Raw genomic sequence first — 16352 nt, 5'->3', positions numbered from 1 at the left:
ACTCGCATGGGCCCTAGCTATGCCTGCCTCTTTGTAGGGTACGTCAAACATTACTTGCTCCAGGCGTACACTGGCCCTATCCCCGAACTCTGCCTCCACTACATTGACGACTGCATTGGTGCTATCTCTTGTACCCATGCAGAACTCACTGACTTCATAAATGTCACCACTAATTTCCATCCTGCTCTTAAATATACTTGCACCATCTCCGACATCACCCTACCGTTTCTGGATCTCACCATCTCCATCACAGGAGACAAACATCTACTACAAACCCATTGACATCCCATAGCTTTCTTGACTACACTTCTTCCCACCCTGTTTCCTGTAAAAACTCTATCCCCTACTTCCAATTCCTCCGTCTACGCCGCATCTGCGCCCAGGGTGAGGTGTTCCATATTAGGGCATTGGAGATGTCCCCATTCTTTAGGAAACGGGGGTTTCCCTCTTCCATTATAGATGAGGCTCGCACTAGGGTCTCCTCAATATCCCACAGCTCCGCTCTTGTTCCCCCTCCCCCTATTTGTAACAAGGATAGAGTCCCCCTTGTCCTCACCTTCCACCCCATCAGCCGTCGCATACAATAATTATCCTCCAACATTTCTGCCACCTCCAACGGGATCCCACCACCGGTCACGTCTTCCCGTCTCCACCCCTTTCCGCAGACCATTCTCTCTGAAACTCCCTGGTCCACTAGTCCCTTCCCATCCAAACTGCCCCCTCCCCAGGTACTTTCCCCAGCAACCGCAGGAGATGCAACACCTGTCCCTTTACCTCCCCCCTCGACTCCATCCAAGGACCCAAAGTCTTTCCCGGTGAGGTAGAGGTTCACCTGCACGTCCTCCAACCTCATCTGCTGTATCCGCTGTTCCAGGTGTCAACTTCCCTACATCGGTGAGACCAAGTGCAGGCTCGGCGATCGTTTCGCTGAATACCTCCGCTCAGTCCGTCTCAACCAACATGATCTCCCGGTTGCTCAGCACTTCAACTCTCCCTCCCATTCCCAATCTGACCTTTCTGTCCTGGGCCTCCTCCATTGTTAGAGTGAGGCCCAGCGCAAATTGGAGGAACAGCACCTCATATTTTGCCTGGGCAGTTTACACCCCAGCGGTTTGAACATTGACTTCTCCAACTTCAGGTAGTCCCTGCTCCCCCTCTCTATCCCCTCCCCCTTCCTCGGAGTCTTCTTGTCTCCGTCTACATCCTATCTTTGCCCCGCCCCCTCCCCTGACATCAGTCTGAAGAAGGCTCTCGACCCGAAAGGTTACACATTCCTTCTCTCCTGAGATGCTCCTTGACCCGCTGAGTTACTCCAGCATTTTGTGTCTACCTTTGATTTAAACCAGCATCTGTAGTTTTTTTCCCCCTATAACAGTCCCTTTATCATTGCTGGGCCTAAATCATGGAGTATGTTATTGATACTTTATTGTCATTTGTACTCGGTACAGTGACATTTTTTGTTTTACATACAATGCACAAAGTATGCAAAGAGTCGCCACATATAGGACGCCGACAAAGTTACAACAGCATTCAATATTGTCCCAATGTCCCTCTTTAGATGGGATGTCAGGAAGAATTTATTTTTTCACCTCGAGATGGTTGTGACCTGGAATGCATTGCCAGAGGAGGTGGTGAAGGCATGTACTCTCACCTCTCACCACAGTTAAGAAGCATTCGAATGAGTCCTTGAATTGCCAAGGCGGAGCTGAATAGCGACTGAGTGTTACTTGATAGTCTGCATCAAGTTTAAGAATAAGGGGTAGGCCATTTAGGACTGAGATGAGGAAACATTTTTTCACCCAGAGAGTTGTGAATCTGTGAAATTCTCTGCCACAGAAGGCAGTGGAGGCCAATTCACTGGAGGTTTTCAAGAGGTAGTTTGATTTAGCTTTTACGGCTAAAGGAATCAAGGTATATGGGGAAAAAGCAGTAATGGGGTACTGATTTTAGATGATCAGCCATGATTATATTGAATGATGGGTGCTGGCTCAAAAGGCCGAATAGCCTACTCCTGCACCTATTTTTCGATGCTTTTATGCTTCTATGCATGGACATGGTGGGCTGATGGACCGGTTTCTGTGCTCCATGGCTCAATCAGTTGTTTTGTTCGATGCGACAAAATTTAAAGAAAATAGCACTATCATTCCACTTAAAATGGGAAAGACACTGGTTTCATTTGATTCAACTTCACAAACATGCTAAGCAAAACTGAAATGTAAGTAACTTGCAGACTGAATAAGATAATAAATAGCAGAATCTAGATTTGCTAATTAAACATAAAGGGTTAAATTGTGATTTCATTAGTGGAGGAGGGGCTGGATCAAAGATTTCGCTCCAAGAATACACTCAACAGAGTCCCTTTAAGTTACTTCTTTGCTTTAAAATTTACCATCTACAAACCTTCTCAGTTACTAAGCTGAAATTTAGTGTTTTGCAGTTAGTTATACAACTCTCTTGTGATTAGTCTGCAGCAGGTATGATAAGGTGGTTACTATTCCACTGCTTAAAAATGTAGAGATGCTTGCATTACCTGTTCTGAGGCTCTGTAACATCTGAATCTGGCTGCGTTTTCTTTACCTGCAAAAATAAATATATACCAATTAGTTAAATCATTAAGCAACTTCCGTTTCCATCAAGTACACCTGGTTGAGACAACAAAAGTATTATCCTAGTGGAAGGCTATTTTGCCTAGTAGAATCTTCTTTAAACATCTTCATATACTGCTACTTGTCCCACTGAGTTACTCCAGAATTTTGTGTCTATCTTTGGTGTAAACTAACATCTGCAGTTCCTTCCTACACAGGATGGACCAATATTGCAAATGATCAGAATCCAATCATTCCTCCCAACACATTAAAATGTCAAATTCATTTTCATATTGTTGTGCCTAGAAATGAAGGAGTAAAGAAACCAGCTAAAAGATCCAACATTTCAAATTGAAAGTGATACTCTCCACAGTTTGCAGGAGCATCAAATTATTTATTTCCTTCTAAAAATGCAGAATACTGTGTAGGCTGGACTTGTGAAATAAAAACAGAAAATGTTTAAACACTCGACAGATCAGTTGGCAATGTTTACTATTTCAGGCCGATAACTGATAAATATCTGACATGTAAAGGTTTTTATGCAAGCACAACAAAGAGGGAAAAGTGTGGAGTGTGTGGAGAGGGGGAAAAGGAGGGAAGGTATGTCAAAGGATACAAAAAGGAAGCTTCATCAGTTTTTAACTTTGTTCCTTCCTTCCCCTCCACCTTTCCCTACCAGTTCTAGGTTAAAGGCTGTTGTGTAGCTAACCTTTTCCAGCACAAGTGAACTGTTAGCAACCTGAAAGACTGACGGGAAGATAGGGAACCGACGGAAGTGGCAGAAAGTTATTTTTCAGAGTGGATCCTGCTGTGATCTTAGATACCTTTTTTCACTGTCCACAATATAACCAATTTTAGTGACATACTAACGATACCATACACACTAACCAAACGGCACGGTGGCGCAGCGGTATAGTTGCTGCCTTACAATGCATACAGCACCAGAGACCAGGGTTCGATCCCGACTACAGTCTCCCCGTGACCGCGTGGGTTTTCTCTGGGATCATCGGAATCCTTCCACATTCCAAAGACGTACAGGTTTGTAGGTTAATTGGCTTGGTATAAATTGTAAATTGTCCCTAGTGTGTGTAGGGTATTGTTAATGTGTGGGGATCGTTGGTCGGCGCGGACTCGGTTGGCCGAAGGGCCTGTTTCCGCACTGTATCTCTTAAGTAAACTAATCATAGGACACAACAGTTGTAAATTCTGCAACAACCCGAGTAGTCAGAATCAAAAAATTGAAATGACATGAAAATAAATGCCTATCAGTGAGGCAGGCGTATTTGTACAAGCAGCAATTGCCAAGACTGCAAACTGTTGATGCACATAGTACTGTACTTGCTAGTATTGGCAAGCATTCCTGTCTCGTGTGTATAATTTGATATATGAGGGAAGGACTGTAAACATACAATGGTACACATTGGAAGTGTATTGAAGTCTATTCAAATGTCACATAAACTCTTATTAGCTCAGAAAAATCACATGGTAATTAAAATGTTTCAAAAACATGTCTTTCGTATATTTAATATATTCCGCACGCTGAATCTGTATTGTTGATGAAAGGCTAAAACCTTCATTACATTAAACTTAGGAACACAGAGCAGAGCAATGAAGTTGCACCTATTGATATGGCAAGTGAATCTCAGTATCACATTTTGAACAATGCAGAGGCATCCTACGAAGCAGTTATACGTTGGATTTGTCTGTTACAATTAATGGATATGGAATACAGAGCAATACAGAACATATATGGAAACTTGCCCTTCGGCCCAACTCACCCATCCCATCCCATCCAATAGCTTACCCACCATTGATTCAAGGCTCCCCGATCTGTAGTTCCCAGGCTTTTCTTTGCAGCATTTCTTAAAGTGGTGACATTGGTCAACCTCTTGTCTATTGGGACCTCACCTGTGACTATTGTTAATATGAGTAACTCTGTCGGGAGCTCCACATTATCTTCTCCAGCTTCCCACAATTTCTGAGGGCACTCTTTAGACTTTAGAGATACAGAGCGGAAAAAGGCCCTTCGGCCCACGGAGTCCGCGCCGACCAGCGACCCTCATACACTAACACTATCCTACACACTAGGGACAATTTACAATTTTATTAACGCCAATTAACCTACAAATCTGTATGTCTTTGGAGTGTGGGAGGAAACCAGAGCACCCGGAGAAAACCCACGCAGGTCACAGGAAGGACGTACGAACTTCGCACAGGCAGCACCTGTAGTCAGGATCGAACTTAGGTCTCTGGCGCTGTAAGTCAGCAACTCTACTGCTACGCCACGCCGTGCTGCCGAAATACAGGGGATTTATCTATCATTATACTTTCTAAGATCTCTAGCACCTCCTCTTTGCAGCATGCAGCGTAGGTTTACTAGGTTAATTCCCGGAATGGCGGGACTGTCATATGTTGAAAGACTGGAGCGACTAGGCTTGTATACACTGGAATTTAGAAGGATGAGAGGAGATCTTATCGAAACGTATAAGATTATTAAGGGGTTGGACACGTTAGAGGCAGGAAACATGTTCCCAATGTTGGGGGAATCCAGAACAAGGGGCCACAGTTTAAGAATAAGGGCTAGGCCATTTAGAACTGAGATGAGGAAAAACTTTTTCAGTCAGAGAGTTGTGAATCTGTGGAATTCTCTGCCTCAGAAGGCCAATTCTCTGAATGCATTCAAGAGAGAGCTAGATAGAGCTCTTAAGGATAGCGGATTTAGGGGGTGTGGGGAGAAGGCAGGAACGGGGTACTGATTGAGAATGATCAGCCATGATCACATTGAATGGCAGTGCTGGCTCGAAGGGCCGAATGGCCTCCTCCTGCACCTATTGTCTATTGTCCATTCTCAATGAGGACTCTCTTTAAGACATCACTATTAACTATCTCAAGTTGCCCAGCATCCATGTCTTGCTCCATGAAAAATATAGATGAGAAATATCCATTGAACACGTCACCCATCTCCTGTGGCTCCACACATAGATTCCCTTGCTGATCTTACATTCGATATGCTGTACTTCTCATAAGGAAGCACTGCGATAGGATTCTGATAGGGTTTGCCAATTTTAATTTTAGTTAAATCAAAGTGAATTTAGATAAATCAAGTACAGCACAGCAAAGTTTAAGAAAATATTCACTCTCACATCCACGCCTTCCAGATTATTTGTGCATCTGTAAGCTTCTCAAGTCTTGCGATTAATTTAAATAAACTCTAAATTATTTTTAAAAGCACAATTCCTTTTACAGGACATAAAATGTCCATGAATTATTTTTCATAGAATGACAGAATCAATTCTACCCCTTATGCCTGCACTTCCTGTCTGAAGGAGCTGCCAATTACTTCCACAGTTCTGTGAAGGGTGAAATCAGGAAATAATTATATTTCCTTTCCCTTCCCCTCTCCCCCTACCGAGGGGAGGGAGGCAGATGGGGAGAGGGGAGAAAAATATAATTATTTCCTGCACCACTAAAATATATCACAACTGCATGATCTAGTGTGGGCTTTACAGCTGGACCATAATCTGGAAATCATGAGTGTGTGAGTGAATTTAAACCATACATTTTTTCAAACCTAGCCGTGCAGTATTCTACTTCAGAAATTATAAAAACGTATCTGGAGTTTGCAACTACCAGCAATGACATAAAACAAAGTTGGCTCAGTAGGATCTATGACTAAAACTAAACACAGTATTTGGCAACTGCCTCCCATGAAAGAATGTGGAAACAGATTCAAGAGTAAATTTAAGAGGAAATCATTGTATATATTATTGATTTGGACAAGGCGATTGAAGGCTTTGTGGTCAAGTTTGCGGAAGATACGAACATAGGTGGAGGGGTAGGGAGTGTAGAGAAAGCAAGGACGCTGCAGAAGGACTTGGACAGGTTGGAGGAGTGGGCAGATAAGTGGCAGATGGACTATAGTGTAGCAAGTGGGGAGTCATGCATTTTGGTAGTAGGAATAAAGGCATAGGCTATTTTCTAAATGGGGAGGGAATCCAGAAATTGGAGGTGCAAAGGGACATGGGAGTGCTGGCGCATGATTTCCAAAAGGTTAATCTGTAAGTCGAATCAGTAGTAAAGAAAGCAAAATCAATGCTAGCATTTATTTCAAGGGGGCTTGTATACAAAAAGAGGGATGTAATGTTGAGACTATAAGGCGCTGGTAAGGTCGCATTTGAAATATTATGAGCAATTTTGGGCACCATATCTGAGGAAGGATGTGCTGGATGAGATAGTCCAGAGAAGGTTTACAAAAATGATCCCAGGAATGAGTAGGTTAACCTCTGATGAGTGTTTGTTGGCACAGGGCCTGTACTCGCTGGAGTTTAGAAGAATGAGGGGGGACTACATTGAAACATACAGAATGGTGAAAGGCTTGGACAGAGTGGAGTTGGAGAGGATGTTTCCACCAATGGGAGAGTCTAGGACTGGAGGTCATAGCCTCAGAATGAAAAGACTTTCGTTTACGAAGGAGATGAGGAGAAATTTCTTTGGTCAGAGGGTGGTGAATCTGTGGAATTCTTTGCCACAGAAGGCTGTGAAGGCCGTCAGTGAATATTTTTAAGGCAGAGATAGATAAATTCTTGATTAGTACAGATGTCAGAGGTTATGGGGAGAAGGCAGGAAAATGGGGTTAGGATGGAGATATAGATCAGCCATGATGGCTGAATGGCCTAAGTCTACTCCTATCACTTATGACCTTATGAAACTGGATCCCCTTCTTAAAAAGAAGCATGAGCAAGCCTGTGGAGAATGAGCAAGAGGTTGAAAATAATTACAAAACAAAAAAATTACAGATGCTGGCTATCTGAAATTAAAACTCAACAGGTCAGGCAGCATCTGTGGAGAGTGTTAATGCTAGATGTCATAAACCTTCATCGGAATTGTGGAAGTAATTGGTAGCTTCTTCAGATAGGAAATGCAGGCATAAAGGGCTGAATCGATTTTGTTATTCTATGAAATAGAATTCAGGTACATTTTATGTCATGTCAAAGGAATTGTGCTTTTAAAAATAATTTGGAGTTTATTTAAATTATATCAGATTCAACAAAAATATCACTCCATACATACAGCAGCTTTGTTCCAAGTACAAGCAAGATCTTGTCAGACTATTCCCGGTCCATAATTTATAAATTCATGTGATAGGTGCAGAATTAGGCCATTTGGCCCATCAAGTCTACTCCGCCATTCAATCATGGCTGATCTATCTCTCCCTCCTAACCCCATTCTCCTGCCTTATCCCCATAACCCCTGACACCCGTACTAATCAAGAATCTATCTATCTCTCCTTTAAATATATTCATTGCCTTGGCATCCACAGCCTTCCGTGGCGTTGAATTCCGCAGATTCACCAGAACTTTATAATTCTGTGCCTTTCCTTTACTTTCTTTGATACTTCTCCCTGAATGATGCCTTCAGCAGCAACAAGAGGATAGAGAGAAAAATTGCTTCAATTTTACCCAAATCTCACTCATTACTTTCTCCTCGTGTATTTAAATGTTTCTCCTCGTGTGTTTAATTGTAGAATAAATGTTGGGAGAATTGCTTGTCTTAGTTATACAGTGAGATGTTTTATACAAGTATGCCTCAGTTTAAAATCCCAGTCCTGACGATGTTTCAAACAAAAAAAATGTTTGGTGCCAAAGTGTCAGCTGACAAAGTTCAGGAACGACCATTTGACTACAATCTACTGAACTTGTGGTTTGTGAAACTAATTTCATTTTTTTAATGTAGGAAAATAACTGCAGATGCTGGTACAAATCGAAGGTATTACAAAATGCTGGAGTAACTCAGCGGGTCAGGCAGCATCTCTGGACAGAAGGAATGGGTGACGTTTCGGGTCGAGACCCTTCTTCAGACTTTTTTAATGTGTCAGATATGCATGGACATTTAAACAACAAAACGGGCTTTTTTAATGCAATGCTACGTATTGCGTGGCAGTGGTGCATCAGGCAGCTCTGCAGCTGCACAGCTCCAGTTATTCGCATTCCATCCAATCATTGGGTGGTGTTGACTGTGTGGAGTTTGCAGACTCTCACTGCACCTGCATCGTTTACCCCACAGGTGATCTGTTTTCCTCCCACATCAAATGTATGTTCATAAGTCATAGGGGCAGAATTAGGCCATTATGCCCATTGAGTCTACTCTGCCCTTCAATCGTGGCTGATCTATCTTTCCCTCTCAACCTCATTCTCCTGCCTTTTTCCCCAATAACCCTTAACACCCGTACTAATCAAGAATTTGTCAACCGCCGCATCAGAAATATCCATTGTCCTGGCATTCACAGCCGTCTGTGGCAATTAATTCCACAGATTCACCACCCTCTGACTGAAGAAATTCATCCTTATCTCCTTTCTAAAGATACGTCCTTTTATTTATGCTGATAAGTTAGTTTATAATTGTAAATGTCCCCTAGTTCAGTGGGTGCCAGGAGAATTCAAGGGGTTGATGTGCATGTGAGCAAGAACACGTTGCAGGAAGAAACAGTGCCCTCCATAATGTTTGGGACAAAAACCCATCATTTATTTAATTGCCTCTGTGCTCCACAATTCTGAGATTTGTAATAGAAAAAAATCACATGTGCACATTGTCAGATTTTAATAAAGGCCATTTTTATACCTTTTGGTTTCACCATTTAGAAATTACAGCAGTGTTTTTACATAGTCCCCCCATTTCAGGGCACCATAATGTTTGGAACACAGCAATGTCATGTAAATGAAAGTAGTCATGTTTAGTATTTTGTTGCATATCCTTTGCTTGAAGTCTGCGATTCATGGACATCACCGGTTGCTGGGTATCTTCTCTGGTGATGCTCTGCCAGGCCTGTATTGTAGCCATCTTTCGCTTATGCCTTTTTTGGGGGCTAGTTCCCTTCAGATTTCTCTTCAGCATATAAAAGGCATGCACAATTGGGTTCAGATCTGGTGACTGACTTGACCACTCAAGAATTGACCATTTTTTAGCTTTGAAAAACTCCTTGCTTTAGCAGTATATTTGGGATCATTGACTCGCTGTGGAATGAACAGCCGGCCAATGAGTTTTAAGGCATTTGTTTGAACTTGAGCAGATAGGATGTGTCTATACACTTCAGAATTCTTTATGTTATTGCCATCTGCAATTGTATCATCAATGAAGATAAGTGAGCCAGTACCTTCAGCAACCATACATGCCCAGGCCATAACACCCCCACCACCGTGTTTCACAGATGAGATGGTATGCTTTGGATCTTGGGCAGTTCCTTCTCTCCTCCATACTTTGCTTTTGCCATCACTCTGATATAAGTTAATCTTCGTCTCATCTGTCCACCAGACCTTTAACTAGAACTGTGGTTGCTCTTTTAAGTACTTCTTGACAAACTGTAACTGGCCATCCTATTTTTGCTGTATTTCTGCAGACAGTAGTCATTGACAAATCCACACCTGACTCCTGAAGAGTGTTTCTGATCTGTCGGACAGGTGCTTGGGGAGTTTTCTTTATTATAGAGAGAATTCTTCTGTCATCAGCTGTGGAGGTCTTCCTTGGCCTGCCAGTCCCTTTGTGATTAGTAAGCTCACCAATGCTCTCTTTCTTCTTAATGATGTTCCAAACAGTTGATTTTGGTAAGCTTAAGGTTTAGCTGATGTCTCGAACAGTTTTATTCTTGTTTCTCAGTCTCATAATGGCTTCTTTGACTTTCATTGGCACAACTTTGGTCCTCATGTTGATAAACAGCAATAAAAAATTCCAAAACTTTAAAGATGGAAAGACTGGAGGAAAGACTAGATGCTGAGAGCTCTCTTATACCTGCATTAAGGAGGCAATTAAACACACCTGAGCAATTACAAACACCTGTGAAACCATGTGCCCCAAAGATAATGGTGCCCTGCATTGGGGGGACTATGTAAAAACACAGCTGTAATTTCGACATGGTGAAACTAAAATGTTTAAAATTACCCTTTAATAAAATCTGACAATGTGCACTTTAGCTACATGTATTATTTTATTACAAATCTTAAATTGTGGAGTATAGAGGCAAATAAATAAATGATGGGTCTTTCTCAGCATTTCGGAAAGTTTTCCATCCACAATTTCCTACTCTTCTGCATATGGTAATCATCTGTCACCAAGTTCATTGACTCCTTAGATGTGTGGACTACTATATTATTTAAAATGTTATTGTATAGTTCTACGTAAAAATCTCAGTGATGAAGGAAAATGACGGTTAAAAGTAACATGAAAACATTTATGTTTAGGTTTTGCTCATTCTGTGATATCTGCTGATTTCAAGTGACTGGGTTTATTACAAAATATATATTAATAAAATGGCTCTTGCAATTTCCTGTTAGTTGCTTTTCCAACTTGTTTAGAGAATGCAAAACCTTTATTGATTTATGTGTGCTTAGCAATGGAATATTTAAACCAATCAGTATATTTAGTTTAAGATAGTTATTATTTTCCTAAATTATAGTTACGGTTTTAGTGGTCCTTTTCATTTTGTTTCTTGCTGGATTATGCATGATGGCTGTGGGTAAAGGATAAGGTTCAGCAGCAAGAGTCACCAGTCCCTCAATGAGAGATCTGAATTTCCTTTCTCTCACTCTGAAGAAAGATTCTCTTCACAGCACATCGATGCCCTTAGGAAACCTGGCTTCCTGGCACATTTCTTTGTAATCTGCTTTGCTCAGTGATACTGAAAATAAATAAAAAGTGGAAAGGCCCTTTGATAAAAGCAGAGGCCGAGTGGTAGCCACCTTCCCCTTCACCTTTTCACACAAAGGGTGGTGGGTGTATGGAACGACCTGCCAGAGGAGGTAGTTGAGGCAGGTACTATCGTGACATTTAAGAAACATTTAGACAGGTAAATGGATAGGATGGGTTTAGTGAGATATCGGCCAAACGCAGGCAGGCGGGACTAGTGTAGATGGGGCATGTTGGTTGGTGTGGGCAACTTGGGCCGAAAGGCCTGTTTCTACTATGTATCATTGTATGAATCTATTCATTTTACACCTCTGCAGCAAAAATCAGCTGATCTGCCTTGACCCATCCTTCATTAAGTGTGAAGAAGAAAAAGACACAAAGTACTGGAGTAACTCAGCTGGTCAGGCAGCACCTCTGGAGAACATGGACAGATGATGTTTTCGATCGATACCCTTCTTCAGACTCAAGAAGAAGTCTGAAGTCAGAAGACCCAAAACATCACCTGTCTATGTTCTCCATGGATGCTGCCTGACCTGCTGAGTTACTCCAGCACTTTGTGTCTTTTTTTTGTGGTAAACCAGCATCTGCAGTTCCTTGTTTCTTCACTAAGTATGGAAGTTTTAACATGATTCTCATATTGTTATTGTGATGGTACATTTTCCATGAGGGCAGAGCAACTCCATGTTGCTGTGAATCTCATCAAAAGCTTGCTCTGAACTATTACTGATGCTTAAACCAGACCTTGAGACAGAAACAGAGATTAGATCAAGTTGATCTAACGTCATCTGTCTCAGAAAACGTCATCTTTCTCAGAAAATAGGAAAATTGCTACATTCTATGATTCTACAGACTGTAATTTTCAAACTTTTTACCTGCGCACAGGTGCTATTACGTTACAGTGATTTGGGAAGTGTCTAACTTGCTCTTCACACACAGAATACAAATAAATACAGTATCGATTTAAAGTTTCTAGTTTTAATGCTGAATAACATTCATTCCAGCATTTGTTCTTGCAACTATTTCCATAGCCCACTTAGTAAGAGAAACCATACATCTACAAAATGTTCATTGTTCAAAATACAGCCTTTATCAAATGACGCATGCTATGACATTATATCATTATAGCTGACAAGTGTACCTTGATGGATGGTGATAATTAAAAGCATAATATCAGTGAAAATCGTGAATTATTGGCCTTTCCTAAAGTCAAAAGTAATACTCTGCCAATTAACAAATCATTCTGTTACGGCAGTGTATTAGATTGCTTGTAGGGAACAAAGCACTTTGATGTCAACATTTTCTATAAAGGAACTGTGAAAGTTTGGTTATTTCAAGTATAATATTACGTGAAAGATTAGCTTAAAATAATACATATTATTTTGAAAGGTCCTGAAATATTGCTACTTATTGCAAGATTATTGCATGTTTTTCGAACAGTTACAATAATTCTCTAAAACCCATTTTCCATCTTGGTCAATGACCACCAAAAACTTGATTGAATGCCTTTGCGTGCGAGGAAAAGATGATTCCAAGAATCTTGTCTTCCCTCAGAATAATAACAACAGTTATCCCAGATGATGTGTCCTAATATATCACCAAAGGAAGAATAATAAAGTCGGTGGACTCAGACTGGAGACTCCAAGTAAAAACAAGAAATTCTGTGAATACTGTGAATACTGTAATGACTTTACATAAGAGGCAAGCAAAGATACACACTGTCTGATATGGCCCCATCTCACGATGTGATGAATGGTTAATTCCATTTAAAATGCCTTAGTGCTCAAACAACTGTCTGCATCTCAGATCCCAGATCTTGAGAAAGAATTTGAAAGCAATATTATAAAAACGAGAAAAAATTATGGTGAAATAATGGCAGCAATTGTCCAGTCATATTCAGGATTTGGAGCTGGATACTTGGGCCAGATGTGGCATGTCAATTCAACTGTGTGCACAGAAAAGGATCGGAGGGAGCCGTCTTTGATGATTTCCCATTGTTTGGATTTAATTGCTGCAGTCACAACTGGGTCTTGATTTTTATTTCCATTGATATAAAAGATATAACTACATCTTCCTTGTCCATTGTGAACCTGGCTTAGGTCTGTCTGTAAACCGTGTGGAAGGTCCAGTCCACAAGTTCACAAGTTATAGGAGTAGAATTAGGCTATTCAGACCATCGAGTCTTCAATCATGGCTGATCTCTGCCTCCTAATCCCATTTTCCTGCCTTCTCCCCATAACCCTTGACACCCATTCTAATCAAGAATTTGTCTATCGCTGCCTTAAAAATATCCACTGACTTGGCCTCCATGGCCCTCTGTGGCAATGAGTTCCACAGATTAACTACCCGCTGACTAAAGAAGTTCCTCCTCACCTCCTTTCTAAAAGAGCGCCCTTTAATTCTGAGGCTATGACCTCTGGTCCTAAACTGTCCCACCAGTGGAAACATCCTTTCCACATCCACTCTATCTAGGCCTTTCATTATTGTGTAAGTTTCAATGAGGTTCCCCCCTTAACCTTCTAAACTCCAGCGAGTAGAGGCCCAGTGCTGTCATATGCTGACCCACTCAGTCCGGGTATCAGTCCTGTGGATTTGTGACGGTCTTTATTTCCATTGGTGTGAAATATATGGTTCATCAGAATAGATAAGGCAGAGCCAAAAAAAGTGGGGCAATGCAAGGTTGGGAGGAGGTGCAGTCAAGATGTATTTGGGAGTCCCATCAGCTTGGAATGGAGAAAGGAACTGCAGATGCTGATTTGTACTGAAGATAGACACAGTGCTGGAGTAACTCAGCAGGTCAGGCAGCATCTCTGGAGAAAAAGGATAGGTGACATTTAGGGTCGAGGCCCTTCGAGTGGATACCAGTCACTAACCTATCCACCAAATTGGAGATAGAAAATTTAAGAAATGGAGGGAAGAGAAGGAATAATTTGTAATAAGGACAAAATATGCACAGCAAATCAATTGACACAGCCAATATCAGCTTTTGTTCTGCCAAAACCATAGGCTCGTTATGACTTTGCTGTTGTTCTGTGTACTGAAGTAATAAAACTGTCTGATTTGCTTGAGGATAAGAAACATATAATTATCCTCTCAAATGGTCCAGGCAAGACTCACAAATCAAAGGTCGAAAGCAGTGGCAGTGGCAGCTACATCTTGTAAATACATTAAAAAGATGCACCCGATAGCTGTTTTTATCATGACCTGGATGTTCTTAAAAACATGGCATCTCAGATTCATTGATTTTTCTTCCTTCAGAACATTTATTGTGCAGGGGAGAGCCATCACTGAGAACTCTATAATCCTGTTCAACTTTGTATATTGGGGCCAAAAGGTTGTCATTCTTGGGACAACTGGAGCTTCTCATGTTATGCATCATGTATTTGTGCGAGGTGTGGGTACGAAGAACGAGGGGTGATGAGATGTAGATCATCCACAATCTTACTGAGCAGTCTTCAAAATGACGAATGCCCTTTTCCAATTCCAAAGTTTATAAATCTTGGTAGATGCAGGTTTTGCTCGTTTTATTGGTGCTTATCTCCATATGGTAGTGTTTATATACTTAACAAATGCACTTCAGTTAGGATTTGATGAGCAATGAAACGTGCCTCTATTTCTTCTGTAAGGAGAGTAGAATTAAGTAAAGTGTCCCGGTCCAAAATGTTGTTCTATTCATTGGGTCCACAAATGCAGTTCATTCCCTCCCTGACATGCTGAGATCCTCCAGCACTGTGTTTTTTGCTCAGAATTGATTAAAGGATGGAATGGGAACATTATAAATATCAAGCAGTATACTTTGAGATAAGTATGCACAGTGAAAAATATTTCTGTTCGCATTCATTATTTTCACTGAATGTTCTTTTTAACGAAGTTAAATAGATTGAACACTGTGATATCGACAACTTCCTCTTTTCTTCTCATAGCATGTTCTTCTACAAGAATAAAAGACAATACCAAACTACATCTTTAAAATGAGCTTTTTTTCTGATGGCAAATTTAACAGACTAAGTACCATTTACAGCAAGATCAGGACATTGATGCAGTTCGTAAATGCTAAAGGTTTGAATTGGCAAGTTTCGTTGAAGTATTATTGACTGATTTAGAGAGCACGAGATTATGTTGGTTGATCAGATCTGGGGTTTTTGGGCTAGTGATCTGGCTCCTTAATGTACCATCAAGTCATAGAGTGATACAGAGTGGAAACAGCCCTTATGGCCCAACTTGCCCACACCGGGCAAAAATGGCCCATACACACTAGTCCCACCTGCCTGCACTTGGTCCATATCCCTCCAAACCTGTCCTATCCATGTACCTGTCTAATTGTTTCTTAAACGATGGGATAGTCCCAGCCACAACAACCTCCTCTGGCAGCTTGTTCCATACACCCAGCACCCTTTGTGTGAAAAAGGTACCCCTCAGATTCCTATTAAATCTTTTCCCCTTCACCTTCACCAGTACCAGTACACTCAACTTTCAAATATCGTTGCTATATTGCTTTGGGGCTCAGCTTACATATCTAATATTACTCTCATCTCTGGCTCAGTAGGTTGTATGTTCATGCTCTTCCCCAGGTCATCGGTCAATAAACTTGAGCTAGTATAATTATTATCACGTCGGCTGGAGGTGCTGTTGAACAAATGAGATGTTACATCAGGGTCTTACCTGGTTGTTGGATAAAGAGTGCACAACAGCAATGGGAAATGCTTTTCATCCAGCTTACACCCCAGCGGTATGAACATTGACTTCTCTAACTTCAAGTAACCCTTGCTTTCCCTCTCTCTCCATCCCCTCCCCCTTCCCAATGCTCCGACCAGTCTTACTGTCTCCGACTACATTTTATCTCTGTTTGCTTTGTTGTTACCTTCTCCTAGCTAACAATGATCTATTCTACCTTTTCCTTGATCTGCATTCCCTTTGCCCTGTTTTCACACCTTCATACTTCCTTATCTCTGTATCTCCCTCCCCCCCCCGAAGTCAATCTGAAGAAGCGTCTCGACCCGAAACGTCGCCAATTCCTTCTCTCCAGATGCTGCCTGTCCCGCTGAGTTACTCCAGCATTTTGTGTCTTTCATCCAAGGGAGTAGTATTTGCTCA

The 16352-nt window shown here is 41.4% G+C and overlaps 1 protein-coding gene across 17 annotated transcripts in view; it reads right to left on the bottom strand.

The window, feature by feature from the left end:
- The window catches only part of eya4 (EYA transcriptional coactivator and phosphatase 4), a 396477-nt gene that overhangs the window by 173437 nt on the left and 206688 nt on the right, over window positions 1-16352 (bottom strand). For all 17 annotated transcript variants that reach the window (XM_078399767.1, XM_078399768.1, XM_078399769.1 and 14 more), the window contains one exon: window positions 2531-2577. In XM_078399767.1, coding sequence (XP_078255893.1) covers window positions 2531-2577 — 47 coding nt within the window. The remainder of the gene's footprint in view (window positions 1-2530; window positions 2578-16352) is intronic.

This window comes from Rhinoraja longicauda, chromosome 5, assembly GCF_053455715.1.
Source record: "Rhinoraja longicauda isolate Sanriku21f chromosome 5, sRhiLon1.1, whole genome shotgun sequence".
NCBI lineage: Eukaryota > Metazoa > Chordata > Chondrichthyes > Rajiformes > Arhynchobatidae > Rhinoraja > Rhinoraja longicauda.
The sequence above is the reverse complement of the archived record's forward strand: the minus strand, read 5'-3'. Positions and strand labels throughout refer to the sequence as shown.